This window comes from Jaculus jaculus, chromosome 2, assembly GCF_020740685.1.
Source record: "Jaculus jaculus isolate mJacJac1 chromosome 2, mJacJac1.mat.Y.cur, whole genome shotgun sequence".
Taxonomy (NCBI): Eukaryota; Metazoa; Chordata; class Mammalia; order Rodentia; family Dipodidae; genus Jaculus; species Jaculus jaculus.
Genome location: NC_059103.1, coordinates 100,158,635 through 100,180,641, shown reverse-complemented (window position 1 = coordinate 100,180,641; position 22,007 = coordinate 100,158,635). Strand labels below are relative to the sequence as shown.

The 22,007-nt window shown below is 36.5% G+C and overlaps 1 protein-coding gene across 1 annotated transcript in view; it reads right to left on the bottom strand.

Annotated features, from left to right (window-relative positions):
- Tacr3 (tachykinin receptor 3) overlaps nucleotides 1-22,007 on the bottom strand; it is a 112,512-nt gene that overhangs the window by 52,145 nt on the left and 38,360 nt on the right. Inside the window, exons 2-3 of the mRNA XM_004662960.3 lie at nucleotides 15,987-16,175; nucleotides 13,983-14,133 (exon numbers count right to left, since the gene is read on the bottom strand). Of these exons, the coding sequence (XP_004663017.2) occupies nucleotides 13,983-14,133; nucleotides 15,987-16,175 (340 nt within the window). The remainder of the gene's footprint in view (nucleotides 1-13,982; nucleotides 14,134-15,986; nucleotides 16,176-22,007) is intronic.

Genomic DNA, 22,007 nt, shown 5'->3' with positions numbered 1-22,007 from the left:
TTCACAGTGCATAATGGAGTTTATTTTTTCCACCATGTCTGTGACAGTAACACAATTTATAGAAAACTATAAGATAAGGTTGTATAGATGTACCTACAAGACAGTTTAACTATTTTTTTCCTGGTGGAAAGTCAACTGGACCCTAGGTTGCCTCTATGATCTCTGTTTTCCATTGTAGAGAGAGGCTTTGTTTTAAATTCAAATCCAGGTTTGATGAATATGGGTCAGATGATCGACCATAACATCCCTGATCCCCATTTCCAAAGGAGAAGTCACAAGGGTTTTATGGAGGATGGCTGAAGGATCTGTACACATTCTAAACCTGCCAAAAATTCTTTGACACCAGATCTATTCCCTTGATAGGTATAGGGTAGAACCTTTTAGTCTTTTCTTTGGAGGTCAGCTTCAAACTGTGACTTCTGCATGCCTGCTAAACACTTGGATTTTATAAGTGAATTAAAAGTGATAGTTTGACAGCCAAGGAACACATCTGTCTTTCTTTAGAATTTAGAGACCTTTCCTCTGTCCTGACAGGGCTACATCTTATTCCTATTAGTATAGGATCACTATACTGGGGCAGGGGGAGGGATAGACAGGTAAGAAAAGATCTGGTTACCAAAACACATGGTCTGTAAAATTATTAAATTTGTCTGTAGTTCAACTAATTGTAAAAAAGTTAATTACATAATTGGGGTTACCAATATCTGCCCAAAACAACAACTTGCTTCTATTTAAATGGAAACAGGTAAAACTCCCCATATGTGAGGAATAAAGTGCAGGTGATAAGCAGCATGGTGGCACAGCTGAAAGGGTGGCTGTGCAATTATGGTGACAGGCAAGACGTATCAACAGCTCATACAACCTGGTAAAAACCTCATCTGTGTAGGAGCTTCCCCAGAGGAACTTGAACTCAATTTCTTTAAAATGCCATAAAGAGGTCTCTTCTAGGAAATAAGAAAACTAGCTCTAAAGTACACACTGATACAAAAATTAAGTTGAGAAATAAAGTATAATTAATCTAGAAAAATGATATTGACCTTTAACTGTTATATAAAAACCTAAAACTTTCTTAATTTTAAAAATATATTTATTTATTTGAGAGGGAGTAAGAAGGAGAGAGAGAAAAAGAGAGAGAGAGATAGAGAGAGAGAGAGAGAGAGAGAGAGAGAGAGCACGCCAGGGCCTCCAGCCACTGTAAATGAACTCCGATGCATGTGCGCCCCCTTGTGCATCTGGATTACATGGGTCCTGGAGAGTCAAAGTGGGATCCTCTGGCTTTGCAGGCAAATGCTTTAACTGCTAAGCCATCTCTCCAGCCCTTCTTTAAGTTTTTGAAGGTTAAGATTTTATCACTACAAAGTAAGGAATTAAGAATATGAAAAATGTAGAATACAGGGTTCTGCTAAATTCAAGCTAATTTAACATAGATGACACTTTATGTAATCTTAAAAACTAGTCTCTTTTTTTTTTAAACAAAGAGACACATAAATGTTTTATTTCTCAGCATAGCCACTGTTTCAAGAACATAAATTGATGTCAGTCTTAAAATAGAGGACAAAAGTTGTTATGTGATGGACTACAAAGGGTTACTAGAACATAGATTATATCCAAGGCTCTCTCAAGCTTAGAAGGGTGCATATGGTGTAGAGCTTCTGCACTATAGAGGCCCAGGTGCCCAGCCTCATGGTGCAGGGACACACCAATGCACCATGGTCTTTCACACAGGTCCATCAGTGTCTGCTATGTTGGGCTCTGTGCTGACAGTGTTTGCAGTAATGTCCACATACCACACCACATTTCCTGCTGGAGCAGGAGTTGCATAGGCAGGTGGAGTTGTCAGAAGTCATGGCAATGATGAGGAGCTGGCCAAAAGAGGACCACCCCCACTCCCAGCCTACATTTTATTTATAATGGATTGATTTATGGGCGTCACACTTTGCCCACCCTTCTAAGTACACGCTTTGGTCTCCCAGTAGTGCCATTGAGTGGAAGCCCTGAGTCCCCAGCACGCAACAGTCAGCTGAGAAATTCATGGAGCATTAGCAACTTTATGCTGATGTTCTGCTGGTCAGAGGCCTAGCAGTCAGGGGGACAGCATCAGGGTCAGGCTTATCATGATAGAGTCCAGTGTCAAGTCCATTCTTGCAGCTTGACAGCTTTGACATCCGGCTTCTTCCTCACAATGACATTTGTCAGATAGTCATGGCTATGAAGTTGGCACTGGACTGGATTTCTGAGGGCTACAGCTATATCTCTTCACACTATTGAAAGTTTTCTTTTGTCTTGCAGTAGCCACAAACCCCTAGCCCCTTCTGCCCTGGCCTTAGCCAGTAGTCAGATAAACTTGGCAGTCCTTAAGGTGGCTATCTGCTGCTTCTGAGGGTCCCAAATAAATTTTCTGAGCCTCTCAGAGTTACCTCTTTTTCCTCGTCTGGTCTTTGGTTAGAAACCATGTTTATAATCTGACTGCAGAAGGCACAATTGCCAGCTCTGACTTCATCTGGTTTCTCAGCTCTGTCACTGGCTTCCCCTCCTTAGCCTTCATCTTCTACACAGCGCCAAGGTGCTTTCTAAGTGGCTCAACATGCTGTTGAAGTCGTGCCTTCTACTCTTGCACAACTGGCATTGCATTGTGCTATTTGTGGCTCTTGGATTCATGGCACATCACACAGATGGCTTCTCCATCCACCTCACAGAACTTCAGGGTTTCTTGGTGTCTGGGACAGATGTCTTACTTATTCACAACTGGTCCCTTGAACAGGAATTGCCATCTGACTTCACCTGGACCATGTTGGCCAAATATAGGTTGGGATGGAAGCTCCATTGGGGAAAACTTTTTCAGCCCCAGGGATAGTTCAAACACCTCCATGGTGCTAGGAATATCTGCAATTGGGTGACCCGGTTTGACTCTTCTTCTCCACTCTCTTCCAACACTTCTTCCATGACCTCATCTTTCCCCATCTCATTCAAGTTTTCCTCCTCCTCATCTTCCTCCCATACATAGTCCTTGTTGTCCCAGTGGGATCTACCTTTATAATTATCCTTATAACCTTCCTGGCATGGGAATGTCTCAAATCCTGCTTGTCTCTATATCTTGTACTTCCTCCTCTCCTCCAATCTCTTACCAGTTCAACTCATCCCTGTCCTCTCACAACTGAGTTATACACACTTGCAGAAGCTATGCCTGCTAGGTATAGGCACAGAGTCCAAGAAGTAATTGAGGTAAATGGCAAACATGTCTTTCCCATGAAGGGAGTGCACATGGCTGGATGTCATGAAAATGGAATCCATCTTAGTGTCCAGTCAACTAGTGTAGCAATATGACAGAGGAATGGGGCATTCCCTCTTCCTGCCCAGGAAAACTGTCCCATTCTCAGCCCATCCTTTCCACCCTTGCCCCAAATAAGACCACAGAAATGTCCTCCTGACAAATTCATGCTCCCTACTCCATGCCAACTGTGTTTTTGTGAGGAGAGGGTACAGAGCTGAATGTTACCTACAAGTACATGAGTACAAATCTGCCCCAACATTCCCCTGGCTTCCTCTGGAACCCTTGTCCATCCTCACTTCATGGATTGACCCATAATACTTATAAGTTCTTGAATCCTCTTCACCTGGGCCCCTGGGCAGTAGAAAAGGAGGAGCTGCTCTAGCTGACACTCTGGAAATGAAAGGAGATCTAGGACATGGAGGCCCACATCTCTGTGATTCAGGAGAACAGGAAATGGGGAAAGAACAGGAGGTTCTTTGGTCAGCCACGGGAGAGAAAGTTTTGCAGCTCTATGCTGACAGTGATATATAAGTCAAGCACCATCATACTGACCAGACATGGTTCACTACAGCAAGGACCAACCCCACCCCTCCCCCACCGCCGTAGCCAATTCAAATTCTATTAGATCATGAGGAATAACTCCTTGGATTTATCATACTTATGTAAAGAGAATACAAGAACCAAAAAAACTTAAGTGAGTCTCTGAATGCCTATATCTTTGAACTGGGAATAGGAATCACACTAAAGTAAAAAGTCAGATAATAAGGAAATCCAAGAATTTATCCAAGTTGGTCTACTTGTTTATATAGTCTTAATTTTATAAATGTGTACTCTCTTTTATGCTTTAATCAAAAATTAATTGTAGAAGAGAGAACAATGCAACTCTGTCTTATTCTTTTAGAAGTATTTTGGCCTGGTTCCCCTGGGACCTTAAGTCTATATTTTTTGGGATACATAAATGACAATTGTCAAATTTACTATTTATGATTTATGTCACATTTAGATGTGTCTTAAAATGCTTTTACAAAACAACTACATATGAAAAAACAACCCCCCCCACCACCAAATTCCCTTACAAGCCATGATTTAAACTGGTGAGGTAATTCAAAGACCCTTCTTGTTCTAGAGTCAAGAGAGTTTAAGTCCTCTAACTAGAAAGATATCACACCCCATGCCCCAGAAGTAGATTCAGAAGAAACACCTCCATCCATGACCTACTCAAGAATGAGGAATGCAATGTTTGGAATATACGTATGTGTGTGGGGAGGTGGGTGTTTTCACCACTCCATAAGGCAGGCACCATTAGAGGAAACCTCCCATATTTATGCGCCTTCACAGTGTTCTCTATTTTCGGCTCAAGCTTTCCAGAGCAAGGTAAGCATGCCTAGAAAAATCCCTGCTCATCACTTTAACTTCCATGATCTTAAACATCATGTTTGGAAATGGACTGACCTCTGTGTGAATATGCCAAAGCTCTCTAAGTAAAATCCATGTACTTTCTTTGCTCAAGGAGAGCATTGTTTTAGAAATAACTCTTGTGCTCTACTTGTATGACACAGGCAATAAATGTTTTCCACTTGTTTATGCTTTAACTATGCTTATTTTGAGGATTCAACTTACCCAGACTGGAACACACATTGTGCAAATATAGTGTGTATTAAATGATTGAGAATTATGACAATTTTTATATATTGCATATTTTAAGATTATTTCCCACACAGGAATCTATGAAGCTGAGCCTAGTTCTATGTGCTCTGAGCCTGTAATTGCAGAATGAGAAACATTAATGAATAATCTAGAAAAATCTTGTCATGCTATTGTTAAGAAAAGCTATGGATATTTTCCTCATAGTGAATTCTTATTTTTTTAAAAAAGCATAAACACTGCCATTTCTCAAGTATAACTTACAACCTAAAAGAAACATATATAAACTTTTGGTAGCTGTTCAAAAATATTTTTCTTAAACTGCCATCTGGAGAAAACAGAGAGAATACTGATAATCAATGTATATCACAGGGATACAAGCTGTCCTGATATCAAGTTATAGCATGAGGTAGAGGAGATGAAGTTAACCAAGGTGAGCAAACAGAACTTGGTTCATTTGAAGTTTCATTGTTTCCAATAGCAACATTGGATGGTGATATTCAACCCTACTCGAAGTTAAGTATACAAGACTTTGTTTCTACTTCTTCTTTTCTTTTAAGATAGTGTAATATATATATATTATTTACTTGAAAGCAGGGAGAGAGAGGAGAGAGATAGAGGAAGTGAGATAGAGATAGAGATAGAGAGATAGAGAGAGAGAGAAAGAGAGAGAGAGAGAGAGAGAGAGAGAGAGAGAGAGAGAGAGAGAGAGAGAATGGACATGCCAGGTCGTCTAGTCACTACAAAAGATATTCAGATTCATGGGCCACTTTGCATCTTGTTTTATATGGGTACTGGGGAATCAAACCTTTGTTGTTAGGCTTTGCACACAAATTCCTTATCTACTGAGCCATTTCTCCACCTTTTTAATATTTTTATTTTTAGAGAGAGAGAGAAAGAGAGAATTTGCATGCCAGGGCCTCAGCCACTGAAGTCAAATGCCAGATATACTTCTGCCACCTAGTGGACACATGACCTTGCACTTGCCTCACTTTTTTTTACCTCTGGCTTACCTGGGATCTGGAGTCAGATGTGTTTCTAGGCTTCATAGGCAAGTACCTTAACTGCTAAGCCATCTCTCCAGCCCATCCCCACCACTTTAAAAAATATTTTTAGTTATTTAGATAGTGAAGTTTTCAAAGAACAAATTGAATATTCTTTTTCATATTTTCTGATGATTAAGTTTTACATAATTTCCAAAAGGTATATGGCAACTATTTTTTAGTGGGGTTTTTTTTTGATTTATAGAAGTAGGGTTTCAGTCTAGTCCAGGCTGACCTGGAATTCACTATGTAGTCTCTCAGGGTGGCCTTGAACTCACAGTAATCCTCCCACCTCTGCCTCCAGAGTGCTGGGATTAAAGGCATGCACCACCACACCCACCTCTAGTGGTATTTTTGATTAATCAAACACAATAAAAAACTCTCAAAACAGATGAAATGTGTTGTAGATAAACTAGGACATATACATGATGTGTTAATATTAGAAGTATAACTCACAATCATTTGAGCAATCTCAAGTATTTTTTCTCCATTGTAACAAAGCATTGAAGTGCAAAGGAGTCAACAGGAAAAGGCTAGTTTCCTTGCACATTCAGATTTTCAATAGCTTGCATATTACTCTGAGTGTTTACCATTCCTGACAACATAGAGAGAGCTTTCTGATCCATATTTTGTTTCCTTGATTGCCATTTCTTGGGAACTAAGCAATGAAAAATGTTACCCAAAATTCAATTTAGCAGCATAAAATATGATGTAAGTATTAACATACAAAGTGAGAAACATGCTCTCAAATTCTTGCCTTAGCTTGTCTGAATAAACACTCTTCTTAGAGCAAGGGGTATTTTCAGTCTGATAAATAATAAAAGAATAACACTCCTCCCTTTTAATGGTTGTTTCTGTTGTTACTATTGTCAGGAATTTGCCTTTTATATTTTCATAACAACTGATGCGTACAAAAAACCTTAAAAGTACCTGGAAACCAAAATTATCTTTTATTTTTACTAAGTTTTGACAAATACTACAGCCATCTTAACAAATTCTAATTTAGTGAAAAGAAGAAAATAAGAAAAGATATCAGTGTGTGGACTTGAGTCCTCCATCCAATTTTAGGATTCTACATACTGAAAAAGGAGCAAATATCACAAGAAAAAAGGAAGAATCAATCTGTATGAAATGCTTATAAAGTAAAAGGTACAGCACTAGATATCAGAACCATCAATTTTAATTCCAGAAGTATGCAACTTTCAAACCTCAAACATGAACATTTCTTAGGAAGTAGGAAAACTGGAGCCATGGGTCTAATGATTACACTCAGGTGAGGCAACAACTAGAACCCAAATCTGACATCCAGAGATAGCTCTCTGTGTTTAGTTGGACATCATTGAGTCACTGTTGGGACACTGAGGCGTGCATGCCTATCATGATAATGGCCCAGGGCTCTTGGCTTTCGTGCTACATAATCTAGTCATCTAATAATATCTATCTCTGTCAATGCAACTAAGTGCCACGACTACAGAACCAGCGCTCATATTGATTGCTGTTGCATGCTGCAGGACTGAGGGCAGAACTCTGCAACTCTTGAAGTCTCTTCTACAGATGGGGGCTCCTCATACACACTAGGAGTGGCTACATAAAACCAGTGCTAACTAATGGCAAGTCATTCATTGACCTTTATTAAAAGGCTCGGATTAGACTGTAAATCACATTTCCTGGGGTGAAACTTTGTGGGATTTCCACAACAGGCATTTTTATTAAACATTATTAGAGAAATTCACTCATTTGCATAAGTGGGAATGGGGAGTGTGCCTGGGTCTCTTGCTGCTGCCAACAAACACCAGGTATTTGCTCCACATTTTGCTTCCAGTTTAATTGGGAGGCTTTGGAATTGAATTTGGCCCAGAAAGCTTTACAAGCTAGCACCTTTAACCATCCTATAAATAATTTTGATGAACAACTCGTGACTTAACTATTCTCATTATTTCGTATAATTTTCTATCTTGTCAGCATTTTTTCATATAGATGCATTTAGTAATGATAATCAATAAATGTATTAAATATGTTTTATGTCTATGTCATACAACTGTTACTTAATATACTTTTTTCTCGTCTTGCTAATCACCAGCTTTCTAGCACTTGAGCTCTCGATAGTTATTTCAAGTTGCTAGCAAGGGTTCATGTGTCTTAGATAGATTTGTATTTAGATGTATTTTGTCATTGCCAAGAATCTCAAAAATCACATTCAATAAAATGCCACTACATTTTTTTGAACTCAAAATGGAAAATAAAGAAGTAGGCTTTATTTATGAGAGTCCTATGTGGGGAAGATGAGTGGCACATTTTCTATATTTCCAAACCAAATGTGTTCAAATTCCAGTCAGAGGGATTTAGGTACTTACAAATAATATTCCCAGTTGAAATCCTGAAAAGCATGACAAATGATGTTGAGACCAATTCTTACTTAGGGGTACTTAAGGAAAGATAATGATGTTAGTAACACTGAAAATGTTTAAAAGTATATTTATTTACCAAACATCCTAAATATGAGATCTGTCACTCTCTTTGCTTTTTCTTCCTTACATACCATTTAGTTTTAGGTAAGTGATTTTGACAATGATTCATGAACTTGTACGTTTATTAGATTCATCATCCTATATTCTACATATGATCCATCATCATAAAACTGTAAATGTCTTTTAAATTAGCTTGTGAATAGCATACAGGATCCTTAAAATCTGACTTTTCTTGTGCCAATATCTTATATTAAATCAAAAGATAAAGCTTTATGGGCTGGAGAGATGGCTTAGTGGTTAAGCACTTGCCTGTGAAGCCTAAGAACCTTGGTTCGAGGCTCGATTCCCCAGGACCCACATAAACCAGATGTACAAGGGGGGGCACACATCTGGAGTTTGTCTGCAGTGGCTGGAAGCCCTGGCATGCCCATTCTCTGCCCCCCCCCCCCGCCTCTTTCTCTGTCACTTTCAAATAAATAAAAAAAAAAACAAATTTTTTTTGAAAGATAAAGCTTCATACTTTGTTGTGTACTTATGATGAATTTAAATACTTTTTAATAATTTTTATTCTTAGAAGTAATCAAAATATATGACTGTAGTTGCCAAAAACTAGGGTTCTTGTTCTGAGTAGTCTATTATTCTCTTGATATAATTTAAGCATTAATATTCCATGTTTGGTAAATAGTATAATATTGGGAAAACTACTTTCTTACAAATTTATGAAACACAATCACATAACTTTCTGAATCCACTATCACAGAAATGTTCTGAATAAGGCACATTTATTGAAGAATTTTGGTAAAGTTAATAACCAATTGCCATTGGGAGAAAAACAGGAAAGGTAACTAAGTCAAGCTTTGAGGACTGTGTGATGTTAAGTTTGTTTTGTATTTTTCATCCAGCTGAATCTACTTTTGCTTAAAGTGCTAGAATTCTCCAGTTTACTATTTTTTTTTTTTTTTTGTGGTTTTTCGAGGTAGGGTCTCACTCTGGTCCAGGCTGACCTGTAATTAACTCTGTCATCTCAGGGTGGCCTTGAACTCATGGCAATCCTCCTACCTCTGCCTCCCAAGTGCTGGGATTAAAGGCATGCACCACCACGCCCAGCCACTTTACTATTTTTGTTATAATGACAAGAAATATATACTTTTGCACAGCTATATCTGGAGACAATGTAAAATCTTTAGGACTAAAAAGCATAACACTGCTATAAAGATACCCTTATTTATGTTACAAAATATATAAAGTGTTTTGAAATTGCAAAATATATTATATTAAAAGTTCATTAATATGGGCTAGAGAGATGACTAAGGCACTTGCCTGTGAAACCTAAGGACCCAGGTTTGATTACTCAGTACCCAAGTAAGCCAGTTTCAGAAGGTGGCACATGCAACTGGAGTTGTTTGCAGTGGCTAGGGGTGAGCCCAACTCTCTTTTCTACTTTCTGTCTCTCTCTGCCTTTCTTTCTTTCTTTCTTTCTTCCTTCCTTCCTTCCTTCCTTCCTTCCTTCCTTCCTTCCTTCCTTCCTCCCTCCCTCCCTCCCTCCCTCCCTCCCTCCCTCCCTCCCTCCCTTCTTTCCTCCCTCCCTCCCTCCCTTCCTTCCTCTTTCTCTCTCTTTCTTTCTGTCCCTCTCTGTCAAATAAGTAAATAAATAAATAAAAATTAAAAAGTTTATTAATGTGATGCTAATATTTTTTCTTATTCAAGTCCCATCTTTTACATGTAACTTAAATATTGTAATAACACCATAGATTGCATCTTAGCTCTTAATAAACTGCCTAATCTTATAAAATTTAAAAACTGATTTTCAGGTTCAACACTACAAATTTAATGTTGAAATATTTCTGGAGGTATCAACTTATTTCTGAGGATGAATTATCTTTTCAACCCAGAACTAACTGCAAACAATGCTATTACTTTCAGTCTACATATATCTAGTCAATATACATAATCAAAATTGAGAGGGTGAAGTTAATCCCGATTTATCTAAAAGTTTAATATCAGTTAAATTATTAAACATTACATGGTCCTATAAACTTAATGATGCTACACACTTCTATTGCCTAATCTACAAAGAGTTTAATCTACAAGACTTAATCTAAGCATAATTCTGAAGATAGTAGGAGACACATGAAAGGAAGCAACACCCACTCTACACTCCTAGAGTTTTTATTTTTAATATTTTATTTATTTATTTAAGAGAGTGGGGAGAGAGTGGATGCACCAGGGCCTTTATCTGCTGCAAACAAATTCCAGATGCATGCACTATCTTGTACATCTAGTTTATGTGGGTACTAGGAAATCAAACCTGAGCCCTTAGGCTTTGCAGGCAAGTGCCTTGACCAGTAAGCCATCTCTCTAACCCAGTTTATTTTTTAAAAATTTTTTTGTAGTCAGTGAATACAGTTCAGTTGGTACCATTATTAGCCTCCTTCCTGTTCTCCCCCCCTCCACAGGGACCCTCCTTGTTGAGGTATATGGGTTGTGCATTGTGGGGTTAGCCTTTAGTTTTGGGTAGGAGGAAATGTCTCTCTGTGTCATGACCCAACTTGTGGTTTTGACATTCTTTTCGCCCCCTCTTCCACATATTTCCCTGAGCGATGTTGGGTTCATATTAGGTCTGGTTCAGTGTTGAGATCTTGGGAGTCTCTGTCTTTGGATATCTGATTTGGTAGGGGTTGATTGCTCTCTGTGTCTCTTTCCTTCACCATTATGCTGGTTTCTGGTTCACCAAGAAAACAGCATTCTTGCATGTTTCCCCAATTATTCTTAGTTTCAGCTGGGCCCGTTTGAGGTATGATGGGGTGGTTCTCTCCTTAGGATCTGTGAGACGCAGATAAATCCAGTTTCTTTTTTGAGAGTCTCACTTTGTAGCTCCTGCTGGCATTGAGCTTACTGTAGGGCAGATTGGCACTGACATTGCTGGCCTGCATTTGTCTTCTGAGTGCTGAGGTTACAGGTATGGACCACCACACTTAACTAACTCAATCTTATTCAGGTGTGCTTGTCTGTATACATGTGTTTTTGGGAGTCAATCAACATTAGTCAATCTTTTCTTTTTAAAAAAAAAAACTTTTTATTTTTATTTATTTATTTGGAAGGAGAGAAAGAGAGAGAGAGAGAGAGAGAGAGAGAGAGAGAAAGGAGAGTTAAGAAAGGCAGAAAGAGATTATGAATATGAGAACACCAGGGTGCTCTAGCTGTTGCAAATGAACTCCAGATACATGCACCATTTTGTGCATCTGGCTTTACATGGGTACTGTGGGTACTAGGGAATCAAACCAGAGTCAGTAGGTTTTTCAGGCAAATGACTTAACCACTGAGCCATCTCCCTAGACCAGCATATGTCAATCTTATTTGTGAGAGGTTAGCTCAATGTTGTTTTCCTCATGGTTTTGCTTACTTTGTATTGTTACAGCCAGTACTTTTCTATTTTATATCAAGTCCAGTTTGCATTATCAAGGATGTATTCCCTATGAAACAGCATATGACTATATGGCACATCCAAGATAGGACTTATATCTATGACTGTATGAAAAGTATGAAAATATCATGATTGCTAGTGAAACTGTACTTCAGATCATACCAAAGTACTTTCATCTCATATATGTATAATTATTGTGTCTGTTAAAATAAATTCACTAACCTTTTTTTTAAAGGTATAAATTAATTGAAGGACTATTTATGCTTTACAATTTGAGGCAAAATGAGTATTACTGAGCAGATACTGATAATATAACAGAAAAAAACCAAGGACAGGTGACACTATAATCTGTCCATGACCTGAATGTCAACTTGCATTACTTCAGTTCAGAAGAAAGTCTGAGAGAAAGACATGATTGGAACTTATGAGTGTTTTTCTTTTCTGAAATGTTATGAAAGAGTTGTTATGTTCCAAATTTAAGCTGCTATTTCTACTTTGAAAGTTTAGAGGAATGAGACATAAAGGGATATTTATGCTTTACTAACACCAATAATAACAAAGAAAAACTTGTTTCATTCCTTTGGGACTCCACATTAAAAAAATAAAAGCACAAATATTCAATTTTCATTTCTAGAAAAATATTATGTATATATAAAGACAAAATGAATGTGTCTATAATTACTGGGCTCATTTTAATTTTCCTAAGAATGAACAAGGAAAAAAAGTAATAAGATAGCAATCTAAACCAATGATAAAGAAATTAAAGACAGGAAACTAAGCAGATAATAAAAAGCCATAAGATATTACGAAACACAAAGAACCCTACACAAATTACATTCCAATGATGATATACTCAAATCAAAGTAAATTATTCTCAAATCCTTTTTGTTGTTTTCCCCCTTTTCCTTTTCTTTTTTGGTTTTCTTCTATGAAATAAGATCTTACTATGCAGCCCAGCCTGGCCTCAAACTTGTGGTTGTTCTTCCCCAGCATCCTGAGTGTTGGGATTACAAGCATGAGTAACCATACCCAGACACTAGAGAAGAGCATCTTTCAATATGAATATTTGAATATAAAGGCCAAAGTGACAAGAAAATCACATGTTTCTTTGAGAGACAAAGAAAGTGAAATCATGTATGTAATTCATATAGATACATATATGCATGCATGCAGAAAGTTGTAAGATTATAGGGAGATTGTGTATGAGCTGTCATCCATGTGATTGGTAGATGTTAATTAGCTAGTAAGTAATCAACGTATACACATGTAACAGCATACTCACTCATCCTTGATAAAACCTCACCAACATATGTTAGAAATACATCATGTGGAGGATGGTGAAAACTTTTCATTTCTTACATTTATAAAGGAAAAAACTTTTTCTGATAGGGTCACATAATGCTATCTAAATCATTCCCATGAAAACAATTTGAGTGGAATGCTGATATTGTCTAATTTTTAAAAATTGTCTTATTTAATCTCAATGAGTCAGAAAAAGTCTTTTTTGTGCCATTCAATTAGTTGCAGAATATCACTCATGAAATTATTGTTCCTTAGTCAATTACACATGCTAGCTAATGAAAGAAAATAGAATAGAAGGAGGATGAGAGAATGATGAAGGAGGAAAGTAAATAAGCAAGAGGGAGAGAGAGCGGTAGGTAGAGGGGTAGGTAGAGGGGGAATTAGTACTTTTTAAGTTTCTAGGAGGGATCTCACTTTAGGGCTAAAAGAGGCCTTGAGCAGATTACAGAGTACATCAAAGGCACTCTATTCAATCAAGGTAAAAATGCAGCTAGAATCACAGCAATAAAAGCCATCTGGGATTCCATTTAAACTGAAATCTTGAAAATTTCAGGTGAAGTGATTGAGAATATGCTATAAAAGTTGGTTAAAAAAAACAAGTTCTATTAGGATGCAACTATCCCATCTCAGACTAATGGTTTGATATCATAAAGGAACTGTGTTTACAGAGAAATGACAGCAAGAACAAATGACAATATGAAAAAAAAAGGTTTTTTTCAAACAACAATTGCCAAAATAGTAAACATAGACTATTAAATCCTGTGAGGAGGTTCTTTCTTCCCTCCCTGATGGGATGTGATTTGCACTATTGGTAGGTGATTCAATAGTACCTTTCGTTTGGCCTTTAGCTGTTCATGGTACTTGTCACAAGTGTCTCCTGGGATCTCTCCTCCCCAGAGTGTGATTCCAACGAAGGTGTACGTGACACCCATGATGAGCAGTGGGAAGCAGTATACCAGTATAATCACAATAACGTGGTACCTGCAGATAAAAGAAAGAACAGGAGCTGAGGAATCTTGGCATGATATATATATACACACACACAGGAATTTGAGTTTTTTAAAATTTAAATTATAATAACATGTCAATGAGAATTTTCACTGTATCTTTATGTCTGCATCTCACAAATTTACCAAAATAGCATGTATTGTCACCTATAGCCATGTTTCAAACTGCCAGTTGATCTTTGTTAATCTTTGTTTCTAAAATTACAACTGAAGTGAAGTATTCCTTTTAATTTATACATACTTCCTTGACCTGGAATCCATCCTCCCCTTGTTACTCTGCTTAGTAATTACTGAGGAGTTGAACTATTGAAATGGGTCCTTAAAGTGATGGTACATGATAAGGTAATCCACTAATGTCTATTTTCTCCAATGTGGGACTCTTCTGGATTGCTCTGTGACATCAGTCATATATGAAATAAACTGTTTTTCATCCACATGGAATGACAATGTAAGCAGGTACTCTGAGCCACATTAAGCATACGAGTGATTTTAAATTTACAAATGTCAGATAAAAAGATTTACATACCTATTTCCCTAAGTCATTTATATTTTATTACATTTTACTTCTCAGATCACATGTAGAAATATTAGCCACATCAAGCTCATGGTGCTATAAATGGTCAAGTTAAATTCTAGAATTTATACCTTTTAATCAAAATTATAAGGATGTAATTAGGGAGGAATGGTAACATGATTCATAGTATCATAGGCCATATATAATCTGACACTGCTTCTACTATCTTTTAAAGGATTTAAAGTAATTAATGAGTTGATTTTAATAGTCTTACTTTAACTTCTGTTGGTTTTATAAGGCAAACCTTAAGCCTTCTTACCTGACCATTTCCTAATAGGTACACACTGTTTTAAGGTCAATGATGAAATAACTCAGTCACTATCATACCACTTAATAATCACTGTCTTGACTTTCCTTTAGGAAGTTCCCTCTAATAGTTTTCTTAAAACATGTGTACTCTTGTCACAACAGAATTGAATATAAAGACTTCTTGAATGATGACCATTACTGGTAGCTTTTGTTACTTTAAAAAATATCTTAGTTTTATTTATTTATTTGAGAGAGAGAAAGACAAAGGGAGAGAGAGAGAGAGAGAGAGAGAGAAATGGCCTCCAGCCACTGCAAGTGAACTCCAGACACATATGCCACCTTATGCATCTGGCTTAAATGGGTCCTGGAAAATCAAACCAGGGTCCTTTGGCTTTGCAGGCAAGTGCCTTAACTGCTAAGCCATCTCTCCAGCCCAGGCTTTTGTTATTTTTAAAGTGCAAGTAGGTCATCAATACAGGAAAGTAAGCATTATAATTAAAATGATTAGAAAAAATATAGTCAAGTATATTGTTTTTCTCTTTTCATAAGGTAGGTCAAAATATAAGATGCCAGATTCTATCATACAACATTCCCATTTCTTTTCTTTTCTTGGTGTTGAGGTTTCTTCATACTGAAACAAACAAGCACAAATCAAATGAAAGCAATAAAATATTAAAAGAACCTACCAGGGTGTCCCTTCACTTCAGCCATGTTTCCTAAGAGTAATCAGCACATTGGGATTTTGGTTCCTCCCTCCTGAATCACTAACACCCCTGCTGCCCCTCACATATTGCTCTAATCTTTTATCACTTTCTTTAGGAAATTCTAGTGCTACTCCAAAAACAAGTCATCACATTGCCAATTAAAAACCTTTGTAATTCATTCAATCTAACACACCATTTCCCATTGTAATAATTCTTCATGGGAAAATGTTTGCTTCCAATCCCCATTTCCTTAAGTGTTCAACAAATTGAATTGAAAATTCTAATAGAGAAGTCACTTACGTGAAATGTTGTTTGGGACCTTCTGGCCATTGCACATAGCAAAGAGTACGGCCAGGCATGACTTTAATTTTGGAATAAAGACACTGAGGAAAGGCAAGTAGAAATGCCAGAATCCAAATACTTCCAATGACAATCTTGGTGGCTGTAGCAGACAGTCTGGGCTTCAAGGGATCAATAATGGCTATGTACCTATATAGAAAGAAACAAAAACAGTTTTGTTGGTTCTTTCAGTTCTATACTTTATAACAGGAATTCTGGTATTTAAGATTGGTCTCCCAGTAAACATATTGACAGGAAGTTTTATTTACAGAGGCTGCACAGATAAATGTTAATGTTGATCTTATAAGAATTTGCAGAATTGGAGTCAACCCCTATTCAAACACTTGCTTCACCATTTGAATCTCAGTCTCATTATTTCCAAAATAAAAATGAGAACACAAACGTTTTCTGGGTTCAGTTATGATCACCAGGAACAATGTGAATAAAAGTGTTAATTATTTGGAACTTTGTCTAGCATATTATCTGAATTCATAAATCTCTGCAGAATTGAATGTAATAAATTCTTGAAAATGCTCATTCAACACCTCACAAATTCTTCTTTCCTTTTTGTTAGTGTTTGAAATCAAACCTGGGAACCCCACCAAATCTAGAGAAATGCTAACCAGTGAGCAATATCCCCAGCCCCAAATTGCCATTGCTTTCTTGTTGTTTTAACTTTTTTTACATATTGTTTTAATTTTTTGTTCATTATTTATTTATTTATTTGAAAGTGACTGACACAGAGAGAAAGGCAGAGAGAGTGAGAGAGAGAGAGAATGGGCATGCCAGGGCCTCCAGCCTCTGCAAACGAACTCCAGATGCCTGCGCCCCCTTGTGCATCTGGCTAACGTGGGTCCTGGGGTATCAAGCCTTGAACTGGGATCCTTAGGCTTCATAAGCAAGTGCTTAACCACTAAGCCATCTCTCCAGCCCTGTTTTAACTTTTTAATAGAAAATTTAGGTGAGCTACAACAGATAATACCTATGAATGGAAAGAATGGATAACATTTGTGGGGAATATGGCCAATATGTCCATTTAAAGGCGGCAAGAGAATTTCAGAAATCAGATGAGAATGGATAATTCAGGTTGGACTGAGTCTATGCTTTTATATCACTCACTAAGTTCAGTTTGTCTTGCATTATGGAAAACTTCATGGTGTTTATTATGCAACTGTGTATAACATAGTTATGGAAAATATATTTTAGCCTGAAAGTGCACACTTTAATTTTGGAATAAAGTCACGGAGCAACAGCTATTGCAGTTTAACTTCATGGGAAATTAGGAATTCTCTTCATATAGTAAGAACCTTCATTGTATTCCCTTGGCTAAGATAGTAAATATATATCTCATAGAAAGAAGTTTTAGCTTTAATTTAGATAAAGTATACCATTTTTTTTAGTGATTAGAGTAGAAAATAGTATGTGTATAATGAACTAAATTCACATTTCCATCAATAAAGCATAACATTTAAATTGTTTCCTTTTTCCCATTGTCCATCTTGTGTTTTTCATATCTTTTTGTTATTTTTCAAAAATTATACTTCTAAGCTAGGCATGGTGGTGCACACCTTCAATCTCAGCACTTGGGAGACAGGAGTAGAAGGAGCACCAGGAGTTCGAGACCACCCTCAGACTACAGTGTGGGAGGCCAGCCTGTGCAACGGTGAAACTCTACCTTGAAAAACTAGGAAAAAACAAAGATTATATTTCTGTTTAATGTTGATAATTACTTAGGACTAAAACATTTTGAAAACAAAGATAATAATCAATTTGTTTCTTGCTATTTATGAAATTATCAGGCAGAATTATATTTTTAAGTAGATATGTTACAAATTATAAATTATTCTCAATATTAACTTTAGTCATAATTTACATAAAGGGTTATTCCGAATTCAGTATGTGTTGTAAGTACTGGGTAAATGTGAACTTTATATGTAAAGTTCATATTTGTCTTGTCATTGGCTTATTTCATTTAGCTGTAGGATTCTGCATACATAAAATATCTAAGAATAGCAAAATTCACAGAAGTAGAGACTAGAATGGTGGCTGTGACAGGCCAGAGGAAAAAGGAAATGGGGGATCAGTGAGTATAACAGTTTTCAAGTTTTAGGTTGGCAAGTACAGTTTAAAATATTCTAGAGTTTTACTGAACAGCATAGTTCCTAGAGTTACAAAGTGCTTCTAAAAATGTGTTTAAAAGGTAGATTTCATGATTTCTTACTTTAAAAATAAAATAAAAGCTGGAACAATGGCTCAGTTGGTAAATACTTTGCAAGTATTGGGAACAAGCATTCTCAGAAATTACAAAGATCATGGCCAACTTCCTGCAATCTCTGTGCTTGGGAGATGGAGAGAGGGGATCCCCAGAGCAAGCTGGCTACCAACACTAGCCCTGGTGAGCCCTGGGCTCAAGTGAGAGATCCTGTCTAAATCAATAATGTACAGACAACTGAGGGAGACACCAGGAGTCAACTCCTGGCCTCCATATGCATGTGCCCTCACACACATGTAAACACATTGACATTCTTAAAGGTGATGAACATATTTAGTGCATTGATTATGGTGACTGCATCAAAAATTGTATATATTTGACTAAACTCATCAAAATGTATAAATCACAGGTATATAATATTCATATTTGAATTATACCTTAATAAATCTTAAAATTGAAAAAAAATGATTGTAAAAATGGCACCTTAGGTTAGGAAAGCAGTGGGAAGAAAACAAAGAAAATGTAAGGCACATTGCAATGGAAGATTGTTTCAAATTCAGCTCATGCTGATGAAGATAATACTGTCAATAATTGATTGATAAACACAGGGCATTTGGTTTTGTATAGTATATACATTAAGTGTTCAGAATAATCTAATCAAAAATGTTCTCACTATCTCCATTTTATAGAAAATAAGAATTAAAGAAATTGAACAAATTGACATAGTTCCTTAAAATGTGGAAAATCCTTATTGATCTTCTATTTTGATTAAATAAGTGGAATCCTAACATCTGTGATAGCTTTCTCATTGTGTTTCTTGACTCTTAGGTGTTTCTACACATTTAAAGTTTTGTAATGGAGAGTGGAGGCCTCAATATTTACTCATTTATACTAGTCATTTATGGAAAAGTTTCCTGGAAATCACATTGGTATTTAGGTTGAGATAGTACTACTAATGTTTAATTAAATATGCAAGCGGAAGAGAGCAGGTATTAAATATTAGATCTCAGATAATAAATATGAGACAAAGAAACTTTTACCACAGTTGACTTTGCTTTTAGCAATATTTTCATGATATCTTATTGAAAGTTGACTTGACCAAAAATTTCAACAATAGATTTTTAAGACTTGCCTCTATTCAGTCAATAATCCATACATCAGGCATGTATGGAGTACTAAATACATGCAAATGTCGCCTGAGATGCTGTGACAATAACAAAAAAAAAATAATAATTGCTATGAAGCAAAGTAAAACAGAATAAGTATATAAAAATAACACAGGTTGATTTTTATACATTAATCAGTTCATAAATAAGCTATGACAATAAAGTTAAAAGTTGGCTATTTTTTATGAAAGCTGCTTCTTTTCTCTCATACCGCATATGAATACAAAATTATTTTAATAGCATTTGTTTTTTGTGTGTGATAACTCTTTCAACTCTTGCTGAGCCCATGAGAGACAAATGATTTAGGTCACACAATCTGACTCCAAAGAGCTAGAGTTTTCTAGTTTTGTCATTTTCATATTTCACTATAGAAGCATACCAGAGATGTCAGACAGTTCACATTGAATGGTCAAGCCTGGATTTCAGTCCCAGTATTTCTGGAACACTATTATGCTATCATAGTCTTAACTGACATATCTTATGATGCATTATTATATAAACAAGAAAGGAAAATTTATTCTGGTGGCCCTAAAACATCGTTGTTGTAGTGTTTTATTCTAAATACAACCACCATTGGAATTTACATTCTTGTTTTGAAACAATCAAATGGAATTTGTATCCTCCCTGTGGTGCTGTGCATATTTTCTGATATTTTTGTGGCCTATAGATGCCAGCTATTATGAACACTTTAACAGAAATATCTTTCAAATCTTAAGACAGGAACTATTTTTTCAGGTGGAAAAATATTTTAAGGGGCCATCACTTATTTTTAGAAGGCAGAATTCCAATTAAATGCTCAACATAGCAGTAGTAGCTTTGGTTTTCATGAAGTGGGTATATAAGATTCTCACGTGAGTTTTTCTCTCACTTGAAGGCTTTTCCGTACAGTTAAAAAAAATAAAACAAAACTCCCACTGATGATACTAATGTGGACTTCCTTTAGAATTTGGGGAAATTTGGTGAGAGGACATGATATAAATCTTTTTCTATGAGTTCTACTTGCTTAACAGGATAAAATACTTTTAAACTTTATTTTTAAGATACATATTGAAATTTATATAATTTTATTCTATTTATGTAATGGTGACTCTAGTGATCTCTGGAGGAATGTAAGTTTAGTGATGGTTTATAAGGAAAGTTCTTTATCAGATACATAAAAGATTATATGCTGTTTGTCTCAAAACTAGATAGACTGGAACCATGCATGGTACAAGAATTGAGCCAAACCCTACTTAAAGGTGTTTTTTTTTACAGTATGGAGTAGTATGGTATGAAAGAAAAATGGGACTTGTAGCTTCTTAAATTCCACTAATGAAAAGCCTGTTAGTTTTTGTTAAGTAACATGTCCTTTCTAGCTCTCTTAAGTCCTGTTATGAAGATATTCTGTAACTTCTGTCAAATTATGGCCTAAATTAAACTGCTGGACTAAATCCTAGCCAGAGTTGAGAACTGAGAGGTGATTTCCTCGGTACTTAGTGAGAGCTTTGTGTCAATGGGAAAGCTTTTCTCTTTTTTTCTTTTACATGGCTATGTAGTTAGATGGCTTAGGACTTTTTCTTTTTGCCAACTACATTCTCAGTGGTATTAAAGGTTTTATGGCATTTGCCTTTAAAAAATTTTTATCTTGAAAAACAGCAGGTAATATAAGTTTTTATCAATATAGGTATAGTTTGAGCTATTCTTCTAAATGAAATAAATGTTGCTGTAACATATCTACTGCTCCATGTTCTTTGTTACTGATGTTATGCTTCTCTAAGGGTAAAAATGGTCGTAGGGATAAAATAACTGGAAAACAAAAGAAGTCAATCATCTCATGTGAGACTGAACCCTTTCTATTAGCACAAAAAGCTAACCAACTGAGGTAGCATTTACAGTGACAGATTGTGAATACAAATGCATTTAATCTAAAAACATTGCATTCTGTTTAGAGAAGGAGGTAAAAATTTTTGAGTATCTCATGCTGGTTGAAGACTCTTTTATTTGACAGCTGGCAGATAAAATTCAGGAGAGCTTACATCATTCAGAAAGACAAGAAGATAGATGGTTTTCTACCATTAAGACAAACCACCTCTACCACATCTGCTAGGGCCCAGGAGAAACTGCATAGGAAGACATGTCATTAATATGGCTCTTATTGATAGCCTGACAACCAGCCCTAGGTTGACAGTGACAAACGTGGTGATCAATCAAAGTCTCTCAAAGCATAACTCCAGAGGCTACAAAGAACTCAACACTAAATCAGATTGCCAAAAGGTCTGCTATAGCTCAGGCAATATTGTAGGGAGGGGGGACAGTTGTTAGAGCTACAGAGATGGGTATGAATACCCTGATGCATGGTCTCACTGCTACCCCCATATAGGGACTGACTGAGACCTTCATGACCCCACAGTGAATACCATAGCCCAACTAAGGAGGGCATCTAGGGTAACTGGAGTCAGAGTGAGGAGATAAAAGAGTATAACATGTAACAATTATATATACATTATAAAATTTTTAAAATTGGTCATACCTCCCATAAATGAAAGAGTATGTGTTGTCACAAGAAATACTATGGGTACTTGCTTGCTTGAGTAGCAACCCATGTAAAAGTTTCCAGATAATTTT